The sequence below is a fragment of the Struthio camelus genome, chromosome 17 (assembly GCF_040807025.1).
Source record: "Struthio camelus isolate bStrCam1 chromosome 17, bStrCam1.hap1, whole genome shotgun sequence".
In the NCBI taxonomy this organism is placed as follows: Eukaryota; Metazoa; Chordata; class Aves; order Struthioniformes; family Struthionidae; genus Struthio; species Struthio camelus.
Window position 1 is genome coordinate 9,761,588 of NC_090958.1, and position 13,869 is coordinate 9,775,456.

The 13,869-nt window shown below is 40.8% G+C and overlaps 1 protein-coding gene across 2 annotated transcripts in view; it reads right to left on the minus strand.

The window, feature by feature from the left end:
* Nucleotides 1–13,794, minus strand: part of DGCR2 (DiGeorge syndrome critical region gene 2) — a 52,310-nt gene extending 38,516 nt beyond the window's left edge. Inside the window, exon 1 of one of the 2 annotated variants that reach the window (XM_068910972.1) lies at nt 13,419–13,794. In XM_068910972.1, the coding sequence (XP_068767073.1) occupies nt 13,419–13,497 (79 nt within the window). In that variant the 5' untranslated portion in view covers nt 13,498–13,794. The remainder of the gene's footprint in view (nt 1–13,418) is intronic. The other variant, XM_068910971.1, reaches the window with a different exon arrangement.
* Nucleotides 13,795–13,869: the final 75 nt, after the last annotated feature.

Sequence of the window (13,869 nt, forward strand, 5' to 3'; positions counted from 1 at the left end):
CAATATTCCCCTAGACTGATACTCACTGAAGCAACAGAAGCCTTAAAAATATTCTCAATAGTTCCAACACAGCAATACCACAATGGTTCTCTTTAAAACCTCATCAACCACCTGAGAAAACTGTCCTTAAACTAGTCCACTGCACTTGAAAACCACTTTTCTTAACTCAGAATTCTCTCAAGTCCACAGCTGAAGTTCCCTGGAGCAGGTACTGCATCTTGTACAGGACCGACTGACCACCAGCCAGGATGCATCGCCTTACTCCGCTGCTCGTGGTTGTCAGAAGTCAGTTGCTGAAATAGAGAGCGCTTTTAATGACAGAGCAGCAAGGCTACATACTGCACTGAAGGATGTTCTGACATGGCCTCCGAACAGGTTGCTTATTTTCAACTTGTCACTGAGGTATAAGAGCACCAGTGATTCCAAAAACTGCTCTCCAAAAGTGAAGCTATACTTCAATGATCCTGCCTCTCAGCTACAGGTCCACAAATTTTCACTATCCACTCATTCCACAGCAAGTCTTTACTTCACTAGATGAATCTTATTTCCATTACATTTATTTAAATTTATCCTTACCACTCCCACTACTGCATTCAGTGGGACAGTGGAAGTAAATTACTTTCTAATAAGGCCACAATAAGAGAAAAGCAGACTATGATAACATCACCTCATTTTCAGAGAACAGTTGTTGAAAACTCACAGATCGCCATCAGATAATTATCTGTTCCACAGATAAAGTCATATTACTACAAGTTTCTCAAAACAATTGCTTTTATTTATCGTCCTTCAAATTAAAAACCTATAGAAGAACAGACTACTGCATTTTCATGGTCAGTTCCACAGAAAGATACAATGCTTGGCGGTTCATCCATGCTACTGAAAATGTGCTTAAACACAATCCTTAGGCCATGACTAACAAAAGCAAGTTACTCAGCCCAGGTGTGTTTAGGAGACTGTGAAAGCACAATGGTTACATAGTACAAAGCCCAATAAGCCAAAAATCTTATTAGGACACCACCTCTACCATATCCTCAAATTTAATTCCAACTCCTCCAAATTAGATTCTGAAGTTACGATACCATTTACTAGGAATGATCAAGTTCAATAAATAAATAATACATCTTACAGGCATCTGAATTTTCTGCATGACCTCAGCATGCAGTTTCATGAAGAATATAAGTCCTTAATAAATAACACTAATGAACATTGTTTTACTCATCAGTAGTGTTTTGTCATAGGAAGTTATGCTAGATGACCTCAAAATCCATCAAGAGATTTTACATCATGTTAAGGAACGTTAGCAGTCTACTTCCCTCCATCTCCTTTCATAGATATATACATATATACATATATAGATACACACACACACATATATATATATATACACACACACCGCATGAGCTTGGAACTGACCCAGTTTCTCCTTGCTCACAAGTGTCGCTCACTGCAATTCATTGTCTTCGTCTGAAGGATAGATTCAATGGGGGTGGGGGGGGGGCACTTAACCCTCCCGACACCCTCCCCACACACTAAAGCAGTGCGATAGACCCAGCACGCAGCCAAAGCAACAACATCAGAGCTTCCTGAACGGGAACCCTGGCTACGATTTCCTAGGACCCAGAAAATACAGACTTTGTGCTTTATGAATGTGGACACTTATTCCTCAAACTGAAACAGGAAAAATGTATTCCCCAATTCCCCAGTACCGCTAAAACCACAAACAAAATGTGCTACTTAAGCTAAACAGAAAGATTATTTTGAATTATGCAGGTTAACAGTACAGCCTAAAGAACGTTTTATTTTCATGCTAGTGAGGAAACCAACTAAGCAACAGGCTTGCCTCTTTTTTTCTAAGAAACTGTTACATCACCATAAGTAAATAAGCAAAAAGGAAAGGCAAAATACAACACTGGCACAAAAGAATACTCAGTGCAAGCAATTTATTACAGAGTTTTGAACCAAAATAGTAGGTACTCTAGAATCCTTTAAGATGGCTCAAAATTAAAGCCTACATTTCTACTCTACTAACCACCTTGTTCAGGACTTCAGATGTATTTGTAAAGCCTTACACAGGACTCAATGTTTTAGTATAACAGTGACAAGCGAGCTAAACCTGTGCCACACCAAATTTCTGACCCCTTCCCTAAAGAAGGTCTGATGAGCAAGCATATCAGTACAACTGCTGACTCTACCTCACAATTTAACTCACTAGCCAGTTTCAGCAAGCTTAAGAAAAAAGGCTAGACCAGAAAGATATGGTGTTCGTACAAGTTTTGAAAGGCCTAGAGACAGCATAAGGGAAGGAAACGACGATCGCCTTGAACTTCAGAAGGCAGGAAAACCCCACTTGTTTTGCACTGTTTAGCAGTAGCTAGGCAGACAGCACATCTGCCCATCAAGCTATCAAAGAAAGGTGTCATTTCTCAGCTGGCAGGGAAGGGAAGCGGTGAGCTGGGGGACCGCAGACTCTTACAAGACACAGCAGCACTCCCAGCTTCTTCATGTCAGAGGACATATTGCGTACAGGCTGACAGAGGACGTGGGGACGGCACAGCATTGCTACATCAGCACTGCCAGGCAAGGTTACTATAGCATAGGGCACACGGGACACAAACCTACTGGAATCCAGGCTTCATTAAACCCCGCTGCTCAGGAAACAACTTGATTTTTCACCACACAAGCCGGTTCTAAGCAAACAGAATCTTTGAGATCCTTTCAAAAAAGAGAGGAGACAGATAATGCTTCGAATTGTTAAAAATCAAACTGCAATTTATATGTTAAGACAACAGCACTGCTCTTCACATAGAATTTAACACACATGCACAACGTATTAATTCTCCCAAGAAACGCAATAACAGAAAAAAAAGTCCATGAAGACATCAATACTGAAATAGTCAGCAAGTTTTCAATTCTGTCCAGGAAAAAGCATCATCAAGAACAGTACTTTCCCTTTTAAAATTCAAATGCCCATGTCAGGACAGATATACTGTGTATGTAGGATAATCTATTTTAAACTGACAGGACTACTTTGGTACCCTCGCCTAGCTACTTCCTGGCTCCATCCCCAATCCTCACCTCAAAGCTTTACCTCGCTCTAAAAACAGCTTTTATGGCAAGATGATACTACTTTGCATCCGAATACTCTAAAAGCTTGCATTAATACACACACACACTTGCTCATTTTCAGTTTTGCACAAAAGCCGGGGTCATTCTGAACAAACATGCTGAACATGGGAAGAGAGTATGAGGTTCTCAGCTCTGTCTCTGGAAGTTTGCCACGTTATCTGTGCCTCTTTCTGCCCAGAAGGCATCCCCAATTGGCCCTTCATTGATACAGTCTCTAGCAAATTTCAGAGTCACCTCCAGGATGTTCAGAACTACACAGTGGTGCCAGCAACTCTAGAACAATCAGTCCAGTAATCAGAAACTCTTAAATAACAGAATCACTATTTCTTCTTCAATTGCTGACAGTCTTTCCCACAAGCTGCTGGTCAGAATGCCTCTAAAGAGAGATCTAGAGAAAGCAGCAATACAAGTCATCCAGAAAACATTTCTATATCCTAAGTCATTACCTGATAGCTGCCTACCCAAAACTGAGCTAAATCGATTCAATTAGTTCCTCTCCTCCTCCAACTAACTGTATTCTCAGGATGAGAAAAGTACACCCCCTTATCAAGCCAGCCATAGCTATTTCAAAACAAAAGCTAAGACACAGTATTTCTTCCCACGTGAAATATAGCTATCACTTAAAGATCACCAGGGAAAGAAACTGTATTCCCTATGCTAAATAAAGGCAGGAACAGAAAAAAAGCTAGAAAGCAACCAATACTCTGTAGAGATGAGAGAGTTTTTCATAAAGCAATGGGAAACTTAAATCCAAAGTTATTACATGAACCGTTGAATCCTGAAATAAAGAAAATACAGTACGAATATTCATCTGAAACATGATAATAGCAATTTAGGAACTATCCTAGTAACTAAGGCTATTTTGTAGAGATCGTTAAATTGAAAGCAGGAATTGCCAGATTTCAGAATTATTAGTTAGCAATCCATTTCCAACAAGACAACACAGGTTCCTATTTTGCAAGAAAAAAAATTAAAATCATATTAACCTTTTCTGTACAGGATTCAGCAGTATTTATGCATACCAAACGGTCATCACATAAGCAATCCAAACAAATTCAATGAAAACCCATACTTCAAGGTCAAGCACGCATTTACAACACCTTGCTGAATTAAACCATGAGGAACTGCAAGTCTTTAATGCCAAGTAAACAAGTGACAAAATCCTACCTGTTAAAAATAATAATAATAATAATAATTTAAGAAAACCATACTTTCTCCAAAAAACTAACCCTATTTCTTAATTTTAAAACCAAAGGAACATTGAAGAAGCTCTTCACATGAACATGGTCTTGAACAAAAATCTAACAGTTAAAGGAGTTAGAAAACTGCATATGCACATGAGCACTATTTGAATGCAGGTCACACTAAAAAAAGCTTTTGCTACGGCTTCTTTTTTTTTTTTTTTTAACATCTCATACAAGACTTGATGAGCAAGCACCGAGAATACTTAAAAGCAAAAATTTGATATACAGAAACATTCTGACCTTGAATACTGAAAACATGTTCTGTCCTTTGCAAAGTAGCTGGTGTAGTGGCTGTCATGTACTAGAGCAAATGGCTCATGCTTTGAATAGCATTCCATTGCTTCAATGAAGCCTAACACGACAGGAATGCGGTCAATATTAGTTACTATTACATTGTATGAGGTACTCTCCTTTCTTATTCTACAGTAAAGCTGTACAGAACTTTCATACATAAAAATTGCAAGTTTAATAGTTCTATCAGAAGTCAGCAAATAGAAGTCGAACACATTTATAAAATGCTGCTTAGACCTTTAAGAATAGTTTAATCAGTCCCTGCACCTTCTAATAGCTAAAACACTGCCAGTGCTCTTTAGCTCATTAACCAGCTTCTATCATGCAAGTGCCAGGTACTATACCATGAAATCTGATCTTTGCCATTTTTTAAGCTGTCAAATCAATAAAAAAAATACTAACTACATTCAACTCTTACACTTAGAAAGTCACCGATGAGCGCTCATACAGTAGAGCATCCTCGGATGATTTCTCTCCAATTTACTACCAGACTTAGAGGCAATGCTTCAAATTAAGACTTTACACTTAGGTCTTGCCAGTGCAAGAACCCTAATTTTTTCCTGCATACATTTTCAATAAGATTTTTCTAAGATCTCAGTGATACCAAAGTACATTTGTGTTATTGCATTTTAGTCGGGAAACAGTAATTTCAGCGGAACCCAAATAATTTCACAAATTCATCACAAACACAAATGCAGTTTTGACCTTCCCTAAATCCAAAAAAGAAAAAAGTTGTAACATATTTTAGAAGTTTAGCATACACGACGCAAAGTGCTACTGGTGCACAACTTCAGACTAAGCAGATGCCAGAAATAGCATGATTTTTGTTTTTCAAGTGCATAAAATAACTTTTTTATCTGCTAAAGAAATATTAGCACAGATAAAGTAAATTCATAAATGCAAATACTGAAGGACAACACTAACTCAGTTTTACTTAAATATCTCAGACACTCAAAGGCAGTACCTGACACTACTTTTATGTCACTCCGTCTATTCTCCCAAAGGGATGCAAGGGCAGAGCACAGAGCTGAGTTGGGCAGCTGGGACAAGGCATACTCCAGGCTAAGTATGCAGTAGGCTGACCTCCCTGAGCCTGTGCCTTCCTTCCACACAGCTCTAAAGGCCTTTACTCATGCGCTTCAAATGTCAACTCCTGTGGTATTGCCCACTCTGTAATGCAGATTTGTGTGTCAAAACACAAACCAGTGGAAGCTTCAACATTTCAAAGTTACACCTTAAGCTCCCTCAAGAAAACAAAGTGGCAGCCAGCACAGAAGAGCCATCTACCTTCTAAGAGAAATGCCACTCAACATAGATTTTTTTTTACTAGCTTTCGTTCCCAAAATGATCTTCTTGTCTCTCATGGTGGGAAAGATACAAAGAAATACAGCATAAGAGATACATATGAAAGACAGAAAACAACACAGGAATAAAAGTTACACAAATAAAATTATGAAAAAAAAATCAGTAACAAGAGAGCACAACTGTAGCAAGTGCAGTAAAACAGTCAGATAATTTCATGCACTAAAAGCTACTTCAGATATTTCCATCCATAAAGCTTGCTGATGAGCATCAAGCGCTAGTCAATAAATGCAGCAGAAACTAAATATAATGGTTAGCCAACCAAACTTAGTTTTAATTCACTACAAAGTTGAAAACTGTTCTGTTTAGCTACAATTAACGAAACAAGGATCATTTTCCACTAAACTTAAGAAAAGTTATGTTTCTAAATAACCTAAATGGTAGGTATCAAACTCTGTTTGACAATAACTTGATCACTCCTTAGGAGTTCCATATAATTAATACCACTAAAACGCCATTCATCCGACACAGAATTAGCAGGCTGACCCTTTAATACAAAGATAAAATGAAGAGTGTCACAGGAAACCACAACATGCTAGAGGATTTGACAGTTTGGGGAATGCAGATTATAGATTAATCCTGAACTCATGTTTTTAAAGCAACTCTTTTCCACAACTATAGAAGCTACAGTTCTTTCTACAGTTAATCAGTGACTTAGCAAAATGAACTGAGATTTCTCCTCTACTCTCAGTAAGGTCTCTACAAAATCACCACTATTATAGGTTATAAAGCAAAGCATCGAGTCTGTCACGTAAGCACCTTTAATGGTACATAAACCCTTTCCAGAGTGGTAAACAGGCCAGTGGAAGGACAGGAAGGAACTGGTACTGCCAGGTACCTACCCACACTTAGCACCAATTAAAAACTGGTGGGCCCTGGCATCAGAATGGTCTTGGGAAACTGGCAAACTGTTCTTTAAAAAGGAAAGCTGTAACATAAGAGGGACACATGCAAGATGCTGTATTTAGACAGCAATAATCAGCTGCAACTGCAGAACAAGCAACAGATTAGCAAATGGCTTCAACAGAATCTGAATTTGGAGTCTTTATCATTGAAAATCATTAAAACCATGGTAGACAAATCTCCTTCAGGAATTGTCTGGGCCTAGATTTTGTTTTGGGAAAGGAAGATGGACTACCTTACCTCTTAGTATCCTTTCTAGCGATAATTTTCTACCAGCCTACATAAAAGAAAAGAGTAAGACACAAGTCTCCTTCCATCACAGGCTAACCTTCTAGATCAGTTGGACAAAGACCGACAGAGCCATTCTGATCAAATCTGCCATTAGCCACAATCATCATTTTTCCTTTCTCAAAGAAATCCTTGTTTGGGCTATCGATGCAACAACTTATGCACGTATTTATTTCATTTTATAACACTAACATAAAATCAAAGCTGAATACACAAATTAACACTTTCCCTCCCTCACAGTACAGCATCTGCAGGAGTGCGATGCCACTGAACTATTTCCACATTCTGTTTCAGCAGCATTTCAAATAACAGAAATTAGATCCTGCATATGCACAATTACTATTGTGCAATTCATGTGAACAAAACAGGAAGTTCTACTAATCATGAAAGAAGTTATTTACATGCATCCCATAGAATTAAACAAGACTTTATAGAAGTTGCAAGAAATTACCACATTAAAAACTCAGAGATTTAGGCATTACTCAAAGAGATTCTAGAAGTAGTTACTACTCTTGAATAACAATTCAACATCAAATAACAATAACTATTTGAGATCAAAAACAGCCCTAGCAAAGTTAATTCCAGGGGACGGAATAATTCATTCAGATCTGGGTTGTGGTTTTGGCACTCACTGGGGAGTTTTACATCTTTGATATTTAGCATTTAAAATTCTTATCTCTTGAAATTACATTTGCCTTTGCCCCTAACTATTGAGAAACTTCAAAGAGGAACTTCGACAACATCCTTCTCATGCCACGGAGAAAGGCTGCAGCAGTGCTTTTTTCTCTCTCCTTTCTGCCTTCCTGGCCTAATGTTACTCTGCACCTCACTCTACCTTGTGGACATAGAAGTCACACATCTGTAAACCCTCAAATTCCCCTTTTATTATTTCTCAGAATCAAAGCAATGCATGTAAACTGCCCTCTGTCTACAAACTCCTTTCTTAACCCTTTACTTTCTAGCCACAGCGAATAGCAAACGCACTTACAGCTTGTAAGTTTTGCTTTTTAACATCAGGAATTACCAGTGAGGAAGTATCAGATCTGCTAATCTGGTACTTTCTGCCTTGTCCCTCTGCTACACTGGTAACAGCTGCAGGGAAGATTTTTCAACTGGATCAAGCTCGCTTTATGCTAACAGCAAACAGCAGAGCACAATCTGATAAAATGCATGCCAAATGATTTCAAAACCTGAAGAAAACACCTGGAAAAGAGTGCTAATATATAACAGTGGGAGGGGGAAAACAACAACAAACAAACAAACAAAAAAAGGTACAGGAAAAAATGGGAGGGTGGAGGAGAGCAGTAACACCGGAAGACAAGACAGGTCCACATCTAGCAAAACTCAGAGAGGAGGTGTGATATAAGAAAGCAGTTCTGCTTCCCAAATCGAGAAGGCCTTCCTTAGAAATTCAGTTAAAAACAAAGACAGGGATTACGGTTTGCAGCAACATGGAACTAAGTATTACTATCTTCAGCTTTCTCTCTAAGGTAAACAGATATAGTGAATCAAAAGCAAAATGAGGACTTTATGCGCTTATCAATGAACTCTTTAGAGCAGAGGAATGCTATGCCTAGGTCACATCTGATGACTGATGTATTTGGGTCTTGATTTCAATTAAATACAGTTCGGTTGGTCAAAAATAGACAAATTCAGTCACATTGTAAAAGTGGATCACCTTGAAACAATGTTTACTATGTCTTTTTATTAGTCTTCTACTCTGAGGAGCTCTGTTTTGTATTTAAGACCTATAAATACAGCTTAATTAGTCAAAAGTTAAGACCTGTAACTTTTGACAAGAGTTGGTGACTTAAACACACTTCATGTGTCAAAATACCCACACCGCACTTGGTAAGTTCTAGCACAACATTCAGCCACATACACTAAGCAAGTAACTTTAAGCTAAGGTTGGGGGGGGAGGGGTAATGGGGGGGTGATTAAATTGCTTGCATTGGCAAATCTTTCTAACTATTGCTGATTAGCTCAGTTGTGCAGGATTTTTTTTTAAAAAAATAGAATTTAGGTAATAAAATTACTTCCTGTAGCTAGCTTTGAAGTGGAGAAAAAGCTGCAAGAATGAGCACTCAGTTGGCCTTTAGCTGCCTGGCAAACGCTCTAATAAGAAAGCCCAATGACCTACATTCACAAGCCTCTCTACTGAAACACTATTACAAAACCCAATATGAAGTCTGACCATGTTTAAATGTTTTCCACTAGCAAGCAGCAGTATCTTGTTAAAGAAATAAGAAAATGGGTTGTTGTCTTTAGTAATAACCGGATTGTTCCAGACTATATTACTAATATTGCATAAAAAGACACCACCTTTGCTTTTTGTTGTAATGGGATGTTAACAGAAACAGGACCTCTCACATATTTGCAAACAACGCTGCAAAACTGAATTAATAACAATTTATATCTCTGATGTGCTTTAGGCAACTGATAGAAATGCATTAGTGTTCTGAAACTCAATCTAAATCCAATCTGGCATGAATACAGTTTATTCATGGACCAGCTAACACATCATCAAAATACTTCTTTACATAAAGACAACAGTTCTCAGCCAGCTGGTCAGATAACCAGACACAAATTTTCTAGACCGCCCTGGAAAAATATTAAGCCTAACCTTAACTGTGATAAAGCAAGTATCTGAACACCACATGCAATCAATTCCATAACAGATTAAGGGAAATATTGGGTTAGCCTTTCACTGTACACCCATATAGCTGGAGAGGTCCGATACCTTCAGCTTTGGTTCATATTAGTAGTTTCCAAACATGTAACAAATAATGCAAGTTAAGGAGAAACATCCTAGGGCAAAAAAAAAAAAAGAATCTTTTAAACAGTGCATTATAGCTAAATATAATGCACAAAGCAGGGCAGTAGTCAAAATAAGCAGTTTATAGTCAAAAGCAGAAATTCTTAAGAGTTACTGTTGAAAGTTCACAGGCTCAGGAAATCTAACCGCCCATGGTACCTTCAGGAATGCAAGTTTCTACAGCTAGTGCTGATGTCATGGTATCTTGGAAGTACCTGAAGTTGTTAGTGACAGTAGAAGGATATAGCTGACCTGCGTAACTGAGACAGAAAAATCTGGGAAAAAAAAATGACTTTTTTAATTAGTTTTTCTCCTTATTTACTAAAAACCTTCACACTCTAGAGGCGGAAAAAAATAGGTTCACATAAAATCGCTGTCTTTCAGCTTCCCTGAAAAGATGCTACAGTTGAGAAGGCTTAAAAGAAGGTTTTATTTGTCTGAGGAGCACAGCAAGAACATCGGTAAAGAGCTAGCATCACATTACCATGGAAGCACAAAGAGGTGCCTGATTTGCTGGGACTGAATTGTGAAGGGACCGCACATTCATTTCAAAGTATATAAAAATCTCGCATCACTCTGCAGCACTCTTTTGGTAGCTCTAAGTATAGACTTAAGCTAAGCAAGCTACAGGACTCCTCTCCAAGCCAACAGCACAGTTACTACAACATACAGGTTTAAGGAAGCGGCAGAAAAAACAGTACTAGCAAAATATATTCTACATCCAAATACTATCCTAACTCTTCTGAGGAAATCCTCACACCCTCTGCCTCCCTCCCCCCAAAAAAGACAGGAAAGATTTCATTACCATTATCTTTAACTAAAATGATAATTTTGGTTCTGTACATACTTTGTACTTGCATGAACCAGCTTCTCCCTGCTTGCACCTTCTGTCTTAGAATCCACCCATATACTATTTAATCTATGAAATGGCTGATCCATTTGAGCTGGTAACTTCAAGATGTTAAATGAAGCAAGTTAAAAAAAAAAAAAACACTGGCAAAAAGATGTAAGGTCACAGGCTCTCTTCTGAGGAGGAAGAAAAGGCATCACCATGGACAGCTCAACAAAGACACTTATCTGGACCATATCAGCATTCAGAGTAAACAGGATGGATGAGTGTCTTCAGAAAGAAATTCTGAAATTCCTCAAACAGCATCAGGTTCCAGCTGCAATACTACATCCCATTTTGATTACTTCACATTAAGGTAACAGCAACGTTCAGGGAATAGACATGGATTTGCTACAGAGGAAGCCCGATGCTACAGGTTACAGTCAAGAGTTGTGTAATCTGAAAATACGAGAGTTAGGGTTTGTCTACGAGAAGGATGTTCCCACCAGTATAGCTACAGCACCACAAATCTCTAAAACAGATGAACTAGAGTACCAGTGCAAAAGTTTCATTTGCCTTAAAGCACCAAGCCTCAACGAAGGACTTGTCTTTGTCCGTCAAGCATCAACTGCTGATAGACTTGATAGTACGCTAGACAGATGAGTAAATGTTCTGATCTAATACGGAAAATATTGTTTTCTAATTTCTAGTAAACGTCAATGATCAATTCCATGCCAGAGTTCAGGGTCAAATTTAACAACCTGTGTAAGCATGCACAAAGCTATGAATCTCTACTGAATATTTTTACCTAGCAACTCAGCTGTCCATAGCACTCAGTGCCAGCTATAAAGGAAATTTCCTGAAATCAGTTTCACACAGCATCTTCTCCAACATGAAAGCCTCTAACAGTAATAATACTAGGTTAGCAGGTGGTCTTTTTTTTTCCTCACTATTTAAGAACATAACATAAGCCCTATGTACACTGTACTGCCAACAATGCCAGAAAAGCAAGATAAAATGAAACAAGTCACACACACAGCAGTTTCAGCATCTAACTTAGTTATTTCAATAAGACTGCCTACATTGGCGCAATTGTGTTTTAGCTGTGCTGGGAATTTGCTTAAACACAGTTCATTAACACTCTTAGCTTTAGTAGTTTGGGTCATAAAAGTTACTTTGAAGAGAAAGAACAAGGGCATTTCAAAGTTATAATAAGAACTTCACCATTCTTACTTCCAAATTTACAGAAGAGTCTGTATCACCCAGGAATAAACTCACTATTAGCACTTTGGGAGGACAGTTTCCAAACCTTCAAATCTACTCCAGACACCCTCATGCTTCAGCTATTGATTGTCTTTGGCAAGAACACTCTAAGATATGGGACAGTTCTGCCAGCCTCCAAGTAAGATGAACATCCAAAAAGGAACTCCAACCGGGCGATGTATTTACAAAAGCAGTGGTTTGCAACCAAACACCAATCATTTCTCAAAAGTTAATTATTTTAACGTTTTAAAGCACTGTGTCTATCATCTACCAGCCAAACTCAACCATTAGACTATTTCCCTAAAAGAAGCCAAAACAGAACTAGGAAGGCATCATAAGAACTGAAATGCAACAGAGTGCTGCTCCTTTTCTGGCTGATTAAGTAGCACTTCGAAAGTGAGGTCTTAAATAAGTTGTTGTTGTTTTCCTTTTAACAAAGCAGCCAACAGTGGTTAAGAAGAAGGGGATGTTTTCTTAGATGGGAAGGAGAGAAGGGTCAGCACCCAAGGACCATAAAACAAAAGCAGGTAGGGAAGAAGCACCTCAAAACTGAATTATACTGCTGCATTTCCATTGCTGTTTTATTAGTAGGGCTAGGTATATTTTCTACATAAGTTCTCAAAGTTTGTAACAAAAACGTTTGTCCTAACTCATGTTCAACTTGTTCATCACGAAGATGAACATCAGCGAACACCGGGACTGAAGTTTTGCCTAAAAGATGCAGCTAAGCGACATCTTTTGTAAAAACTGTAAAGGAGTGGCAGAAGACACTCCCGCCTTTCAAACTGCTTATAGAGTATTACAAAAAAAAAAAAAAAAAAAAACTTGCACTTGAAACCAGTTTTGAGTCACCAAGGCACAACCTGAACTTCACCCAGCTCTCGGGCGCTGGAGCGGGCCGAGGTTCGAGCGCACGAAGGCATTTTAGCGCCACGCACTCCTGGGAAAACCCACCTCGGAGCTCAGCTCCCCCCGCCAGGCCAACTGCCCACCCCGCACGGGAAGTTGTTCGCAGCGAGCGTAACTAGAGCGGCGGCCGCGCAGCAGCGCCCGTGGCAGGCTGAGCTCCGGCGCGCACGCACGGCCCCGCCGGCCGCCCCCTCGCCGGGGCGAGCCCGCAGACCGCCCCCCCCCCCCCCCCGCCAAGGGAGGACGCGGCCGCCAGGCCACAGCAAACGCTTGCGGAGCCGGGAAAACGCCTCCAACGGCCTCCACGGCGGATGGCCCCGCACGAGGCGATGGGGAGGGAGCCTCCACCCCCCCCGAGGTCGGCGGGGCAGCCCCCCCCCCCACCTACCTGGCCGCAGCGGCTCGGTGATGCTCAGCACCAGGAGGAAGAGGAGGAGGAAGGTGCCGCTGTCCGCTTTGGGCACCATTTATCCTCCGTTCATCCTCCCCCGGCGCAGCGCCACAAACCCGCCGGGAGGGAAGCGCAGGGCGAGGAGAGGCGGGAGGAGGAGGGGCCGCCGCCACCGCCGGGCCCGCTGCGGGCCGCCGTCTGCACCGAGCTTTCCCCCCCCCGCGTCCGCCGCCGCCCCCGGGCGGGAGGCAGCGGCCCTGGCTGCGGCGGGCAGCGCGGGGGCAGCGCGGAGGTCGGGCGGCGCCACGCTGCGGGCCGCTCGCCTGGCTCCGGCGACGCACAAGATGGCGGCCGCGCCTCCCCGCCGCCTTCCCCCGCCCCGCCCCGCCCCGCCCCTCCCCGCGGCCCCGGCGCCCGTCCAATCGGCGGCGCTCGGGGGGCGTGGCCG